Genomic DNA, 15,257 nt, shown 5'->3' on the forward strand with positions numbered 1-15,257 from the left:
TCAATTTAAAAATATATAACCACTACTGTTCAAAAGTGTGAGTTCAGAAAGATTTAGTTTTTGAAAGAAGTCTTTCATGCTCACCAAACTGTATTTATTTATTTATTTATATATGTTAGTATAACTAAAAATAACTGTTTTATATTTGAGTATATTTTAAAATGCAGTTTATTCCATTAATTCAGTCTCCCTTGTCACATGATCCTTCAGAAATTAATCCTAAAGATTTCGTATCGATGTTGAAAACGGTTGTGCTGCTTAATATTTTTGTGGAAACCATAATATTTTTAGGAATATTTGAACAAAGTTCAAAAGAACCGAATTTATTTAAAATAAAAATGTTTTGTAACAAACAAGTCTCTACTTTCACTTTTGATCAATTTAGTATGTCCTTACTGAATAGAAGTATTAATTTATATAAAAAAAAACTAAAATTGAATGGTAGTATTCAGTATGTACATTTTTCTTTGAATGTTTCATTTAAAATCCACTTGCCATCATCCTTACATTGCCATTTCAGTCATGTCAATCATGCCTTGTTTTTCAATACTCTGCGCCTGTGAATAAATGCTCAAAATTGTGCTTTAGGGGTGTAGGGGTGGTTTAATTCTAGAGGAAGTTAGCAAAACAACTGAAATGTCTTACATCATCTTTAAGCCTTTATAATTCTTTGCTATTTTTTTATTTTTATTTTTTTTTATAATTCTGTGCTTTAATTGCGCAGTTTACAGCAGGATTGGGGATACTTTAGTAAAAATCAATGGTCTGTTTCCAAGTTCTGCATGCAGAAAGTTGGTGATTTCTTTGTAAATTCTCCTCATTTTCTATATACAAATACAAAAGGGCACACACACACACACACGTTTGTTTTTGTGAATTGTGGGGACATTCCATAGGCGGAATGGTTTTCACACTGTACAGACCGTTCTATTGCCCTACACCAAACCTTACACCTAAACCTACCCCTTACAGGAAACTTTGTGCATTTTTACTTTCTCAAAAAAACTCATTCTGTATGATTTATAAGCCTTTTGAAATATGGGGACATTGGGAAATCTCCTCATAAATCACCTTCTCCTTGTAATATCTATGTCATACCCATGTCACTATACAAATTTGTGTCCTCATATGTCACACAAACACACACAAACAAACAAACATGCACAATTGCCAAGAGCATGTATTACGTAGAGAAGCAATGCCGTGTTAATCAATATTGATTTTATGGCATAAGTTTACTACAGAAAGAGCATGAAGAGACCAAAAAAAAGAGGAAACTGGAAGTGGGTGTGTTTGTTTGTAGCAGTGTGAATATATATGTGTGTGTGAGTGTGCCCTTGTGTGTGAGAGCCTGGCTTCTGTCCGTCACACTTCACTAGCTATTCAGCAGCACTCAGAGTGACAGAATACCAATAGGGAACTTAGACAGGAGAAGGACAACCGGGCCACAGTGAAACCGAACTGGACGCTGACGGAAAAAGAATCAGGCAGGAGAGGCAAGACCCTGTTCACATCCTTCAACATCTCACTGACACCTGCTTTGTAAATCATGTAAATCTATTTATAGCTAATCCATTACAGCCAGGACTCTGGAGTCACTATACGTATAGTGCTGAGCTATGCCAAGTTACGCTATGCTTTGTTCTGTTCTGCTTGCTTTAACAAAAACTCACAAAAACAACTTTTAAAGTTCAGACTCTTTCATTTAAGCCCGTCTTAAAAGCATGAAAAGGAGCTGTATATTTGTACATCCAGTGTTTGAAGCTAAGATGCCAGTGAAAATAACATAATGAGGAAAATTATACTACAGCCTTGTCATCATAATGTCTTTCTAATGATATAAGTGGTGAGTTGTAAGTGTTCCCAGATTATACTCGTCTTGATGAATTGATTTTGGCTTGCATGCATACTGTATGTGATGTTCCAATAGCTCAAAAAATCTGATTGCATTAGAGAGAAATTAAGCAGTTACAAAACAGCTGGTACACAGTAAAAAAATGGGGTGTTAATATTTCAGAGTAAAGTTATTTTAACCCAAATAGAGTATTTTCAACATTTGGGAGAGTAAAGTTGCTCTATCAGTGGAGTTAAAAGTGAGTGTAAAAATCTGCAGAAACGCATGACAATTTCAACTCTACAGCAGTGATGAATACCCGCCACTCTGTTGTGCTGAAGATTGGCACGTTTGTCGGTGGAGAAAGATCGCTCTGGAGTAACGTTAGGCCACTGATATTGCTAGGTAAGTAATAATCCCTGTGTTGTCAACACACAAACGGTATTTTTTAACTTTAGAGTTGTGCTGATATTAGTTGAGGTCATAATACAACTAACCAGCTAATCCGTATCGGTAACTGTGTTTCTTACTTGCAATATTTTCACGAATGAATTTGGTCAGAATGATTTATGCGTAAAATAACGTTAGCTCGGTCGATATAACAACAAAATATTTAATATCTATTTTTTTAGCTTCCCATTCAACGTTAATCTGGGTTTTTTATACTGGTCATGTTAGCATGATTCTGATGTTGGTCTAGCTCTAGATCACTGATTGCATGACGTGTTTGTTTAACATGGCTTAACCATTTTAACGGGTTACTGTTTGAACTAAAATAGCTAATGAGCTAGCTAACTTTGGCACAGTTATTTGGTAGCTAGTGGGACGCGGTGCCTCTAAACTTTAACTAGCCTAAGTTAACGTTAACCCATTTGCTGCAGAAAATAGCCTAACGTTATATTCAACCAGCATAACTTTGTCTTCTTCAGCCACTCTTTGTAATTGCAGTGTAACATCTAAGTAATGCATAGTGCATTGCCACTACTGAGAGAAATGGATAGATAATTCTTAGTTGAACCAGCCCTAAATTATGATTTTGAATATATATATTTTTTTGTTAACAGGGGCAAAATGCTGTTGCGTGTTCAATTCGGGGAAGAGCAGAAATATGTCAAGCTTTCTGAGCTGACATTCGATGCTTTCTTGAAAGAAGGTGGGTCATTAGGTTAAAGCAATATCACCCAATGATACAGCACCTATTATGTTATGATATCTAGCTAGGTCAATAATCATTTCTGCTGTGCTTTATATTTTCAGTTACATAAAATCGGGTGCAGATACTTGTCTTTCATCATTTTGTGAATACATGAGGCAAACTTAAATATGACCTTTGATTCTTGTGAGGGAATGCATGTTTTTTTATTTTATTTGTTTTAAACAGCGTGTCTAAAATTCAACATACCAGAAAGCAGGCAGCCAGACATTAAGGTGTATGACCAGTCAGACACAGAGGTTTTTGAAGAAATAGTGAAGGAGTCACCTGGAAATTTCAGAATCATGCTGGGCAATGGAGGACTTGGTATTCATTCAGACAATTCACAAATTAGTTTGTTTAGTTCAAAGGCCGGAATGAGAACATTTATTGTTTTAAAAATAACTGTTTCTTGTAATATGTTTCTATGTTTTGTACAAATTTCATAATGAACAGGTGCCTCTCAATCATCATCATGCTCGGGTACATCTGATGACACCGTCATCCTGAATTTCACGATGTGTGACCCTGTTGAAGAAGTAGCTGCTGCCGAAGGAAGCCAGCCTAAAAGGCCATGTCACATAAACTATGAGGCAAAAGCGGTAAGTGGTGGAAATTGCTGTTAAGTCCAATCTGAATGTTGTTTCACCATGGGAAGTGTTCTTTAGATAGCTTTTTTTTTTTTCAGCATTACATATGGTTTTACAATAACGGAAAGCACATTTTATTCCACCTATAGTTGATTGAAAAAATCCTAACATCAAAGCCTGGTGGTGAACGCATTATGCAAGAGTATGGAAAAACCAAATCTCTGACAGATGCCACCAGAAGACAGATGATTCACATACTTGCTGCTGAGATGACAGAAACACACAGGTAAGCATTAAGCATATAGATGGGCTGTAAAGAAACATTGTTATTGTTGTACAGTTATTAATTATGTAAATTGTGTTGTGCAATGTCAGTTGAGTGTGATGTTAAATTTGAATTCATATGCTAGGACATCCCCCCCCAAAAGTGTCAGAGTGATGTATGCACAGGGGATAGTAGCTTTGTTTCCCTATCTAGAAGACCCATACTCACAGCATGGATATGTAAGTAAATGGGTTATTGCAACATTATGCACATATTCACTCTTTGAAATGTTAATAGTACTCATTTATAATTTATTTATAATCACATAGGAACATTACTACGATCCGGAGAGTGGTTCGGGATACCTTACATGGCGATTGAAGACCATACAAAGAAAAACAGCAGAGGAGAGAGGTGCCTCAGTCAGCAAATCTCCTAAAGGTATGTTTACTGATCAGTGATGTGATTATAGTGGTGACCTGTGAATTGTACAGAAATCAGTTCTTAACATTGTATTTTTTCTTAAGTTGGTGGGCCAGGCCGTGGTCGTCAGCCCGTCAGCCCTTCAGCCCTTCCGCCATCTGATGAGGATGTGGAAGCAGCTATTTCTGTTTTGAGACACTCTGCTGATGAAAAGACTGTCCGCGAGAAGATGGAAATGACCTTCATATATCGGCAAGCAATGGTCAACGATGAAGCCAAATCATCAGATGTCTTCTTGGTCTTCCCACGATTTCTGATCAGATCAAAGCAGGATTTGTTTTTTTTTCATGTCGACAACCTGCATTACCCTAGGCCTTTTGACATACAAATGTCATATGGAGGGACTGACACAACTCTCCTTGTCGTGCCATATTGCTTTCTCAGAGAAAAATGTTTGTAAAAAAACATTGTTATACATGTCTCTGTCAGATACAAGGCATTGTAAATTCAATGTTCAACTCAATTCAACATTGAAATGCTTTTTCACAATAAATTGTGAGTTCTGTGATCTAGTGTTATTGTGCTTGTTTTTATTTGGATAGTATTGATAGTTCTATATAATTCAGTAACAATGCATCTTATGATTTATATATATTTTAAAACACTGTAGAGAAATAAAGTAAACATTACACTTAAAGTGTCATTTTTTAAGTAAAATTGTAGATAAATTAACTCTATACGTGTAATCATATTACTCTTAACAGTGTGATTAAACTACAGTGTTAAATACTTTTACACAATTCATTGTTATTTTTTACTCAATATTGAGTAGAATTAACTCTAAAAACTTGACACTGACCAAAGAGTAAATTTTACACTGATTTCGAGTGGGACCAAATGTTATCTGAAACAGAGTCAAATTCAACTCTTTAGGAGTTAAATTAACACTTCTGTTTTTACTGTGTATATAGGATTACCTTCGTTTTGTGGTGACCATACACAGTCCATAGTTATGATAAACGACTTGTCAGAATAATTATTTAATGCACTGTATCTTAATTTCTGGAGGATGATGCCCCCTTTGAAACCAGAAAAAAAATCTGATTGTCTAACATGATATAAGGAATAATTAAAAAAATACAACAAATATTAAATTATCTGATAATTATAAAATAAAATAAAAATAATATTAGCAGTTATATTAAAAGTTGGGGAAAAATGCAGTGAAAAAAAATCTAAACTTTCTTATTTAAAATGACAAACAGGCTTGGATTAAAGTACTTTAACTCAGCAGGGATGCATTAAATTGATCAGAAGTGACAGCAAATCGATTTATAATGTTACAAGATATTTATTTTTCAAATAAATGCTGTTATTTTGAACCTTTTATACATCAAACAATACTGTTTAAACAGAAATATTAAGCAGCACAAATGTTGTCTGATTTCTGAAGAATCACTTGACATTGAAGACTGGAGTAAGAACTGATGAAAATTCTACTTTGCCATCACAGAAATAAACTGAATTTAAAAATATATATAAATAGAAAACTGTTATTTTTAATTGTATTAATGTTTCACAATATTACAATTTTTACTGTATTTTTGATCAAATAAATGCAGCTTTGGTAAGACTTCTATTAAAACAACATAAAAAAGACATCAACCTCAAGGTGTGTCTTGTTAGAAGACAAAAAAGACGAGAAATCCTGGGCCCGTATTCATGAAAAATCTTAGTGCTAACAGTTGCTCCTAGTAACAACATTTTAAGAATATTCTTAGAAATGTGGGTGTTTCCTCTTAAAATGAAAGAAAAGATCCTAGTAAAGAAAAAAGTAATTCAGAAAGCATCTTAACACTTAAAAGAGGTCTTAAGGTCCAAAATTGTTAGGAGTACGGATGAGGACTTTTAAGGGGTTTAAGAGTTTCTTTAGCAGTGGACAAAATGGACAAAACATGAAGAGGGAGAAGAAATGTGTTGCACACAACACATGACAGTGAGTTAATAATACGCTACACATTAGCTCGTGCAGGGATCATGTTTGTGACCGATCTTATTAAAGACATGCTAACATCTCCAACACATGAACACTCCAACTGAAATGCCATAGTGCCAGAAATGGACATAATCACTACATTAGTTGCATTTTTCCAGTTGCCAAATATGTTAGAGTAGTGATGATTTGGGTCTGTTACAGCACTTATGTCGCTGTTCATTTCCTATAAAATACGCTAAGTATGACGGCATGGTAAATAAAAAATAAAGAATATATTTACATATATAATGTGTGTGTGTGAGAGAGAGAGAGCGAGCGAGAGAGAGTACAGTAAAACAGGAAAAATTATGCCTGTAATTTCAAAGTGAAGGCTTATAATAAACCCTACTCTTAAAAGCTCTCTTTTATTTCCTTCTTGGACAGCCACTCAATCACAGTCTTCAAAAGACTCAGATTGGTCCTGAATCACTTTTAAGCTAAGACTCCTAGTTAGAAATTTTTAAGCTAAATTAGGAGCTTTCTAAAAGGATTCTTAGAATCTTTAGGAATACGGGCCCTGATTTAAAGTATAGATGTTATTTTTATGAGAAAAAATAAGGTAAAAATCCAATATGACTTCTACTCAAGACATGTTCTATATTATAGTATACTAGTATTATGCAACCAAAAACAGTTTTCTCAAACAAATATCTCTAGCTATTTCTTGTACTAGTCCTTACCAGTGATTGCTCTCTTTCTCTGGTAAAATTAAATCTAGTGACACCTCTAGCTGGCACCATAGCACACTGCTCTGGTCTCAGGTATTGGGCCTTTGGGGAGGGAAACGGTGTGCCAGAACATATGCCAACACATGACCTTGTCCTGACGGACTGGGCTGTACTTGGCATGGGGTGCAGGGCACCAGATGGGCTTGGTAATGTGCTCGGCATGAGGGGGGAGCGAGACCTACGTGCTCCTCTCAATCAGGTGAGACCTGGAGACCTGTGGAGGCCTTGGGGGTGGGGGGCCAAATTCATTAACGACACAGTGTGGGGGGCACAATAGGGGAGAGGGGGCATCACCCCCACCCAAAACACACTGTCTTATTTGTCCTCTGATGTGACCTACAAACATTGAATCATGCAATGGAGTCATAAGTGGAAATGGAACAATGCTGTTCTCCTTCATACCATAAAAGACCTCCTTAAAGGGATAGTTCAATCAGTCATCATTTACTCACCCTCAATTTGCACCAAACCTGAACAGTTGGGGAATGCAAAAGAAGATATTATGAGGCCCAAACAACTTTGGACTTCATTGTATGGATAAAAACAAAACAAAACTTGTTTTCTGTTCCACAGAGGAAAATAAGTCATACAGGTTTGGAATGACATGAAGGTGAGTAAATGATGAAATAATTTATATTTTTGGGTGAAGTAACCACTTAAAAATCCCATCATCTACTATTACTACTAACTGATGCTATTAGCAACAGTATATTACAGAAGAAAATTTAGAAATCTACATAAAATACAACTCAAAATGCCATCCAAAATAGTGCTGAATGTTTTGAAGTTAAAACTGACTTCCACTCTTCAGACTTAAACCTTTAGAGAAAATGAGTGATGGTGACAAACACACTCACACTCTCTCTAGGATGCTGTCATTCTCTTCACATGACTTGTTGCTGTTAATTGAATCTCATATCCACCAATTTACTGCTCAATTTGTTGGCCTGGATGCATCTCTTTAAGCTGTAACGGATGCCTGGCAACACATTAACCATTCAGTGGGAGAAAGACATGTTCCTGGGGAATCACACTGGGAGTGAGAATAAAGACTGATGACAGTATAGATCTCAAATGACAGGTATAATTCAATATTAAATCTATAGTAACCATCATCATAAAGAGCTCTCTCTGTTTATACTTTCCATAATAAGGATTCTGAATTCTGAATTATTAGATGAATCACAGAGAAAGAATACTGTACCTACAGACAGGCCTCAAATCTCACTTATGCATGCATGCTATAGATATATAGACTACTTTATCCTTTTTGGAGCTTTTCTACAAGATCTGTATGGAAAAGCACATTGTGTTCCACAGAAGAAAGAAACACGAGGGTGAGCAAATGATTCAACATTTTCATTTTTTGGCGAACCAATCCTTTAAATCAAACCAGTGTGAATTCATCTGCTGAAAGGTCATGCAGTCGTCCTTTGCTTTATGTGGAATTACACCAGGGCACAAAGAAGAGCTTAACTCTCATTTACTGGGTGATTAATTTACTCTCGATATGATCTCAGATAGTTCACTGACACGTCAGCTTATTCCTCTCCCTTCTAACAACATTGGCTTCTGCCCAGTCTTTTTCTCTTCTTTTTTTCTTTGGTTCTTCATTGCCTCTGACCTGGCCTGAACAATTATTTACAGATTCAGAGTGAGGTCTGGCCTTCCTCGGGCCACAGTAAATTATACACACCTGTCTGCTCCTCAAAACCCAGCTCGGTCCTCTAGTGTCTGTTAGGAGCTGGTCTCACAAATCAATATTGCATGTTGTGTTTGGCACCGGGAGCTTGTGTGTGTTTTTTTTCAGGATGTACGTGCCTTTCCTCTCAGGCTGCTCTGGCTCCACTGCAACAATGAGTAAACCTCTGTGGCATCCATGATAAGGGCATAGCATAAGGCTTATGGGAAATGTAATGAAATGCCATTGGTGCATGAATATTGGGTATTTTACAATGGCTTGTCCTATCATATTTATAATGTCTCACAGCTTTGTTGACTTAAGTGTTATGTAACTTTTCGTACCGATAATAAACTTATTGATTTAATTTAATGTTTTCGGTTTGTGAAAAAAATGCAAATATATCTAAAATAAAAATAATTCAAAAGTAAATAAAATAAAAAGTTTAAAATAAAATCTAATAAAAAATAAATAAATAATACAGTTCAAAAGTAAATAAAATAAAAGTTCAAAATAAAATAAAATAAAATGCGAAAGTTTAGGGTCAGTAAGATGTTTTTAAGTCTTTAATGCACACCAAGGCTGCATTTATTTAATGAAAAATACAGTAAAACAGTACTATTGTGAAATTATTCTACATTCATTTATTTTTCATTTAAAATAGTAAATACATTTAAAATATTATTTTTCTATTTAAAGCCAATACTCAAATTTTCAGTGTCACATGATCCTTTAGAAATCATTCTAATATTCATATTTTGTGCTCAAGGAACATTTTTTTTAATCAGTGTTGAACAATACAGAATATTTACTGAATAGAAAGTTAAAAGGATAATTTATTTTAAATACTTTTTTTGTAACAGTGTACAAGTCTCAATGGTTACTTCTGATCAATTTGATTCATCCTTGCTGAATAAAAGTATTACACCAGTCACCACCTATTCAGGACTGTTCAAGTTCTCTGTAGTAATGTTTATCAGCATATCTGCTTTTGTTTCTCTTACTGTTCAACAACGTGATACTAAACTCATCTGTAAGGCCATAAAGGCCTCTGCGTATGGATGGCTCTATCTGCTGATGTTCGCATGCCTGGAAGAAAAATAAAACAAACAAACAAAAAGCATTTTCTTCAGAAATGAGAAAAATGAGAGAAGGGGAATGTGATTTTGCTTGAGGCGGCACAGCAACATTCATTCTTACGCTCCTTTAACTTAAAGCGCTATGCCAAGTGTGTGCGTGTTTTGTGTTCCAGAACAAAAACCTCCTTCTAACAGCAAATTTCTGGCTTAGATACACGTACACACCAGAAAAACTGAGAAAATAGAATAACAAAAGAGCGTGGGACAAAGTTGCTAGATCATGCCAGACAGGTACTGTGTGTCAGAGCTAAATGAAGATGATGCTAAAGAAAAAAACACAACACCCAACACACATTTTTAGCTCTAAGTTTTAAATATAGAAACAATTATGATACTTCTGTTTATGGAAAAGAGCAGCTAAGACATTCTGCCTAAGATCTCCATTTTTATTACACAGAAGAGGGAAAATACAGGTTGGACCAACATGGCGAGTAAATGATTTTTTTTTTTTTTGCATTCCTTTAAGCTCCAGTCTATTAATCATTAACTTTGTCCAGGCGTCTCTAGGGCTCTCATATTGGCTGTGCATATATCAGTTTATTTCCACCCATAAGCTCTCAAAGCACTGACTTAAATTTAATTAAAACCCTTATGAAACTGTAGCCTGGTGGAAAACCTCAATAGCAAATGGCAAGCGCTAAGTGTCAGTCAGAGATTCAGGAAGCTCTTGTATTTTCCCAGACATTTCTGCTCCAAATGTGCATCTGTGCTCCCAGCTGTCTGTCTGCGTGCGAGCGGCCAGTGAGCAGTCCGTGATATGCTCTGAACGCAGCCACATGGCTTGTCATCCTTTCTGTACATGCTAGAGCATAACAGATGGCTGCCCGTGGTAAATATGGCTAACTTGACCTGATGAAATAGCACAACAATCGATCCAAGTCATTATCGTCTCCAGCTAATTGCAGAGGCCTTGATGAAACGGCATGAGGAAAACCATTTATATTCAGATTAGACGTTTAGATTTGCATTTGCAAATGACTTGCCTGTTTCTATTGCTCTTTAAGTCTGATAAAAGCAATTATGAGTAATTTTCGCTTCCTTTCAATGCAATACAAATTTAACATCCTGTAGTAGGTGCGGCCAATTCGATTCCAGAGGTTCCAATTCTTAAAGTGATAGTTCAACCAACAATTCAAATTCTGTCATTTTACTCCCCTTCATGTCATTCCAAACCTGACTTTTCTTTCTTCTCCGAAACACAAAAGATACTTTTAATGTATGGACAAATAACACAAATACATTTCTCAAAATATCTTATTTTATGCTCCTAAGAAGAAAGTCTGTGAAATTATAAATGCTGATAGAATTGTCATTTTTGGGTGACGTGTTCCTTTAAATTGTGATTTACCCAACCCTGATCTTACATAATATATAATACAATGATTTTATAATAATACTGAATGAAATATATCCGTGATATTATATTTCTCTTTCACTAAGCTTTTCACAGTGCATCTTGGGATTGCATTATCTGATAAGATTCAGTGCTATAATTGATTAATTTTGCATTAATTTGAGCACTTTTTATTGATTTATTTTATTATAATTCACTTTTATTTTCATATTTTTCGTTTTAGTTATTGTGATAATTTTGTTATATGTATTTGTTATGCTTTTGTCAGACTTAATATTTAATATATATTTATTTCAGTTAAATTACATTTTTATTTTTATTTCTTTCCAGTTAGTACTATCAGTACTTTACACTTATTTCAGTTGTTCATTTATTGAAAATTAAAAATATAGTAATTTGTTCATATATTTTCATCTATTATTCATACCTCAATTTATTTCAATAATCAAAAATGTTTTTAATAGTTTTAGTTAATGATAATAACCCTGCTTAAGAATACATGCAAAGTTAGCTCAGACTGCAAAAGTTTCGTGCAAGGCAAGATAATGTTTCTGACACATTTAGGAATGAGTGCTCCTATTATGCCTTAAAATACTGTCTATGTAGGCAACTCACTAGTGTTTAGAACACAACAATAACAAGACACAATGTTCTTCCTTTCTTAGCTGATCATTAAACTCAACAAATGTTCAGCTCTCTAGAAAGTTGCAGCTGTTTTCTGTTTGCATGTCTCACACTCACAGAAATTAAGGGACAAATGACAGCTCCCTGTGCCTCCTCTTTCCCACCACAAACAACCGAGAGATCCACCAAGGTCAAAGCAATTAAAGCTGCTCTGTTAGACAGGCGGTTTTGATATCTAGATAATTGAAAGTGAAGCCCCTGCTAAACTGCTGGTGTCCCTTTAACTTCCTCTCTAACACTGGCGAGTCGCTCTAGTGTCTGCAGGTCTACTGAGCTGAGAAATAAACCGTGTTCTCTGAGACCTGTGCTGTCTTCCTCTCTCTCTCCTCTTTAAAATTTCAACAGCCCCACATGACTGTGTGTGGGAGAATGACAAAATATATTTCATATGAATATTGGAAAAGATCTGTACGGATGGCCTTTAAAGTAAATTGCTTTGCATGCGTTTATTTGTCTTGGGCTGGCAGCACTCAGAGGATGCTTTAAAGGTTCAATTCAAACAGAAGAGCTCTAGGTGGTATGAGCCAACCGGCCTGACATATCCACAATGTTAAATCAGGGTTTAATTTAACTAATTAGGTTACATTGTTCAGGAAAGGTGTAATTTCAAGACATCTTTAGATGTCTTACTCTACGGTCAATCCGTAGCTTATAATTAGCACGATTGTCATCTAAACTTAACCATTGAATATCATGCCTCTATTTAATTTCATCTATTGAAAATTCAATTGGCTTAGCTTCAGCCACGAAGAATGGGATCATTCCAAGATTTCCTTGAATGAAATGAACCATGAAAGGATAAAAGGCATAATTGTTGCCCTCTGATGGTAACAGTATAATCATTGAACTTAATAAGAACCCTGTAACCTGCAACGAAATTTAACTGCAAACCACCCAGAGTGTATTTACGTACACTTTCCAGTATATAAAGTTCTCTTTCTGTTGGCTGAACCATGTCAAGACAGTTTTTTTTTTTTCTGAGGAGGCAAGAAATAAGATGAGAAAATATCTTTAAAGACTTTAAATATCTGTATTTTATATTTATTACATAACACATTTCTATACATTGTTTAACGCATGTGGCAGTTGCCAAAGTGTATATATAAGTACTTTCAGTATAATTTACTGTCATGTTTTATCATAATTATGTTCAGCCAAAGTGGGTCAAACTTGTAGAAATAGATGGACTAATTAAAAAGTAAACAAATCAGACATCACTTTTGGTTACCAAAATTTGAACTTCTAATTACTTGAAACCACTGTGATGTGTGTTTGTCCCTTTGGAGTTTTCCATAGGAAGTATACTTTGCTGGATACTGACGGACAGTCGGCAGGGCCATTAACTCAGACACAGACACACACAAAGACTCTCTCTGATTCCTGAACGACTATGTAAATGAAGCTTTACACCTGAAAAATCAGTTCATGGGACGCAGCCTTAATGAGTCTGCAGACATCGGTGAACGTTTTGCTGTTTCATGCTGTCTGTCTGTTGTTTGCCTGTGCTGTCACCTTTTGTGTGTAACAGTCGGTTTCCTTAACAATTATACCTCTCAGCTGCTTTCCTAAATGCCACTCGGAAAATACAGACTCTAGTGGTAAACATTCAAAACACAATGGCCAAATGTGTAATTACTGCATGAATGTTATGGTACAGTGCCTCACAATTAGTATTTGAGGGAAACTTCAGTCTTGCATGGCTGCAGATGGTTGTCATCTCCACAATGTTAATTTGAGAGATGCTGCTGCTTTGTACTGCTCTACATGATCTTTACTTGAAGGAAAGGCTGCCAACAGGAGGTGCAATAAAGAATTATATAAAGAATGATTTATATATGTTTTGCATTATATGCCATTGTCTTCTAGCAATTACACTGTTACAGCTGTGTAATTTCCAGCTTGTAATTTTTTAAGAACAAAATATTTGCAATAATATGTAAAGAAAATTTAAGTAAATTAAGTAAAAAATATTTTCTTTATTTCTAACATTTTTATGACATGACATATTGTATGATATATGGTAGTGATGATTTCACAATTTAAATTTTGTATCTGTAAAAAATCTAAATCACTAAAATTCACTCAAAATAAATTGTATGCCTCTTTCATTTTAACTGAGGACTGATAGGAGCAGTGTATTATTTTGCTGGTCAGCTTTTCAATGCAGTGCCTATAAACTTTTCTCCAATAACAAGACTACTGGTAGTCTCGGGTGATCTCACAGGGCATCAAAATTTAACCTTCACATGTCAGGCTTGTGTTGGCTCCTGAAGCAATTTTTTATACTTGATCACACTGATTCTGTTCCACATGACAATGTGCAATTCATTAACAGAGCACGTGTTGAAATGTCAAGGAAATAAAGAAGTGCAAATGCTGGTTTAGTGCACCTCTGGCCAATCTCATCTTGTTGCATTATTCATTTATTAATCTACTCCGCAAAATTACATTCATGCCTGACTATTTCATCAATAATCTATTGCATAAAGTGTGTTTTCTCTGACTTTTTGGCTGCCATTAACCTATTGGGCACTGTAAAACAAACCGTGGAAAATAGGCTTGTAGTCTTCCAGTACCCTTTGAATTGCTCTCTCTCTCTCTGAATGGCTCTGAATTTCTTTTAATTTTTCTTCATGTCCTACTCTTGCACTTTATTTTGCCTCTTTCCCTCTTCTCTCTTTCTTTGTGCTACATTACAGTACCCTCTCCAGAAGAACAGTAGCTGTCAGGTTCCAGTAGTTATTTCTCTGCAGGGCTCAACAATAAGAATGGCCTGTTGACCCAGGGTCAGTGAGAGAGAGTTCCAAGCCAGTGTTCGAGTTAGTGCTGGGTTTTCACTGAAAATTTCACTTTCATCAATCTTGTACATCCATTTTATGACTTAAACTATTATCTACTATTCTTTGTTTGGTGGGGCCAGACAAAAAGTTTGCTGGGCAAGTAAAAATGTGAAGTACTGGCCTGACTGGACAACATCATTATGGTTGAGCCCTGAAGTTTGTAAGCTCTTTTCAGTGGCTTGCATTGTACGTATAAAGAAGACTGCTTTGTACACTGCAAGGGGAAGGACACATATACTTATAAAGAGGACAATGGACAATTTGCCATTGTCTCCAACAACTGTTTCAATTCCTGTTACCATACATAGAACTCCACAAATTCAAGTATCTCTCAAGTCCAATGCTCAAAACCTGATAATGAAAGAGATCATTTTCATTGTCTGTTTTCACTGTTTGTTTGGCGGTTTTTCTTTTCCTCTGGCCTCATTAGAAGAAGCCCCTCATAGGTGGCCTAAGACACAAACACACACACACACACACACACGCTCACAA

The 15,257-nt window shown here is 35.5% G+C and overlaps 2 protein-coding genes across 2 annotated transcripts in view; one reads left to right on the forward strand and one right to left on the reverse strand.

The window, feature by feature from the left end:
- Positions 1-15,257, reverse strand: part of LOC306876189 (receptor tyrosine-protein kinase erbB-4-like) — a gene marked incomplete at its 3' end in the record, with an annotated part of 320,461 nt that overhangs the window by 25,655 nt on the left and 279,549 nt on the right. The window lies entirely within an intron of this gene.
- LOC306876190 (uncharacterized protein) lies at positions 1,296-4,874 on the forward strand. Its single transcript, XM_079427189.1, has 7 exons — positions 1,296-2,987; positions 3,216-3,353; positions 3,483-3,628; positions 3,766-3,902; positions 4,027-4,120; positions 4,211-4,322; positions 4,409-4,874. Exons 1-7 carry the CDS (start codon positions 2,906-2,908, stop codon positions 4,762-4,764), a joined length of 1,065 nt encoding a protein of 354 aa, XP_079283315.1. The 5' UTR covers positions 1,296-2,905; the 3' UTR covers positions 4,765-4,874.

This window comes from Barbus barbus (assembly GCF_936440315.1).
Source record: "Barbus barbus genome assembly, chromosome: 10".
In the NCBI taxonomy this organism is placed as follows: Eukaryota; Metazoa; Chordata; class Actinopteri; order Cypriniformes; family Cyprinidae; genus Barbus; species Barbus barbus.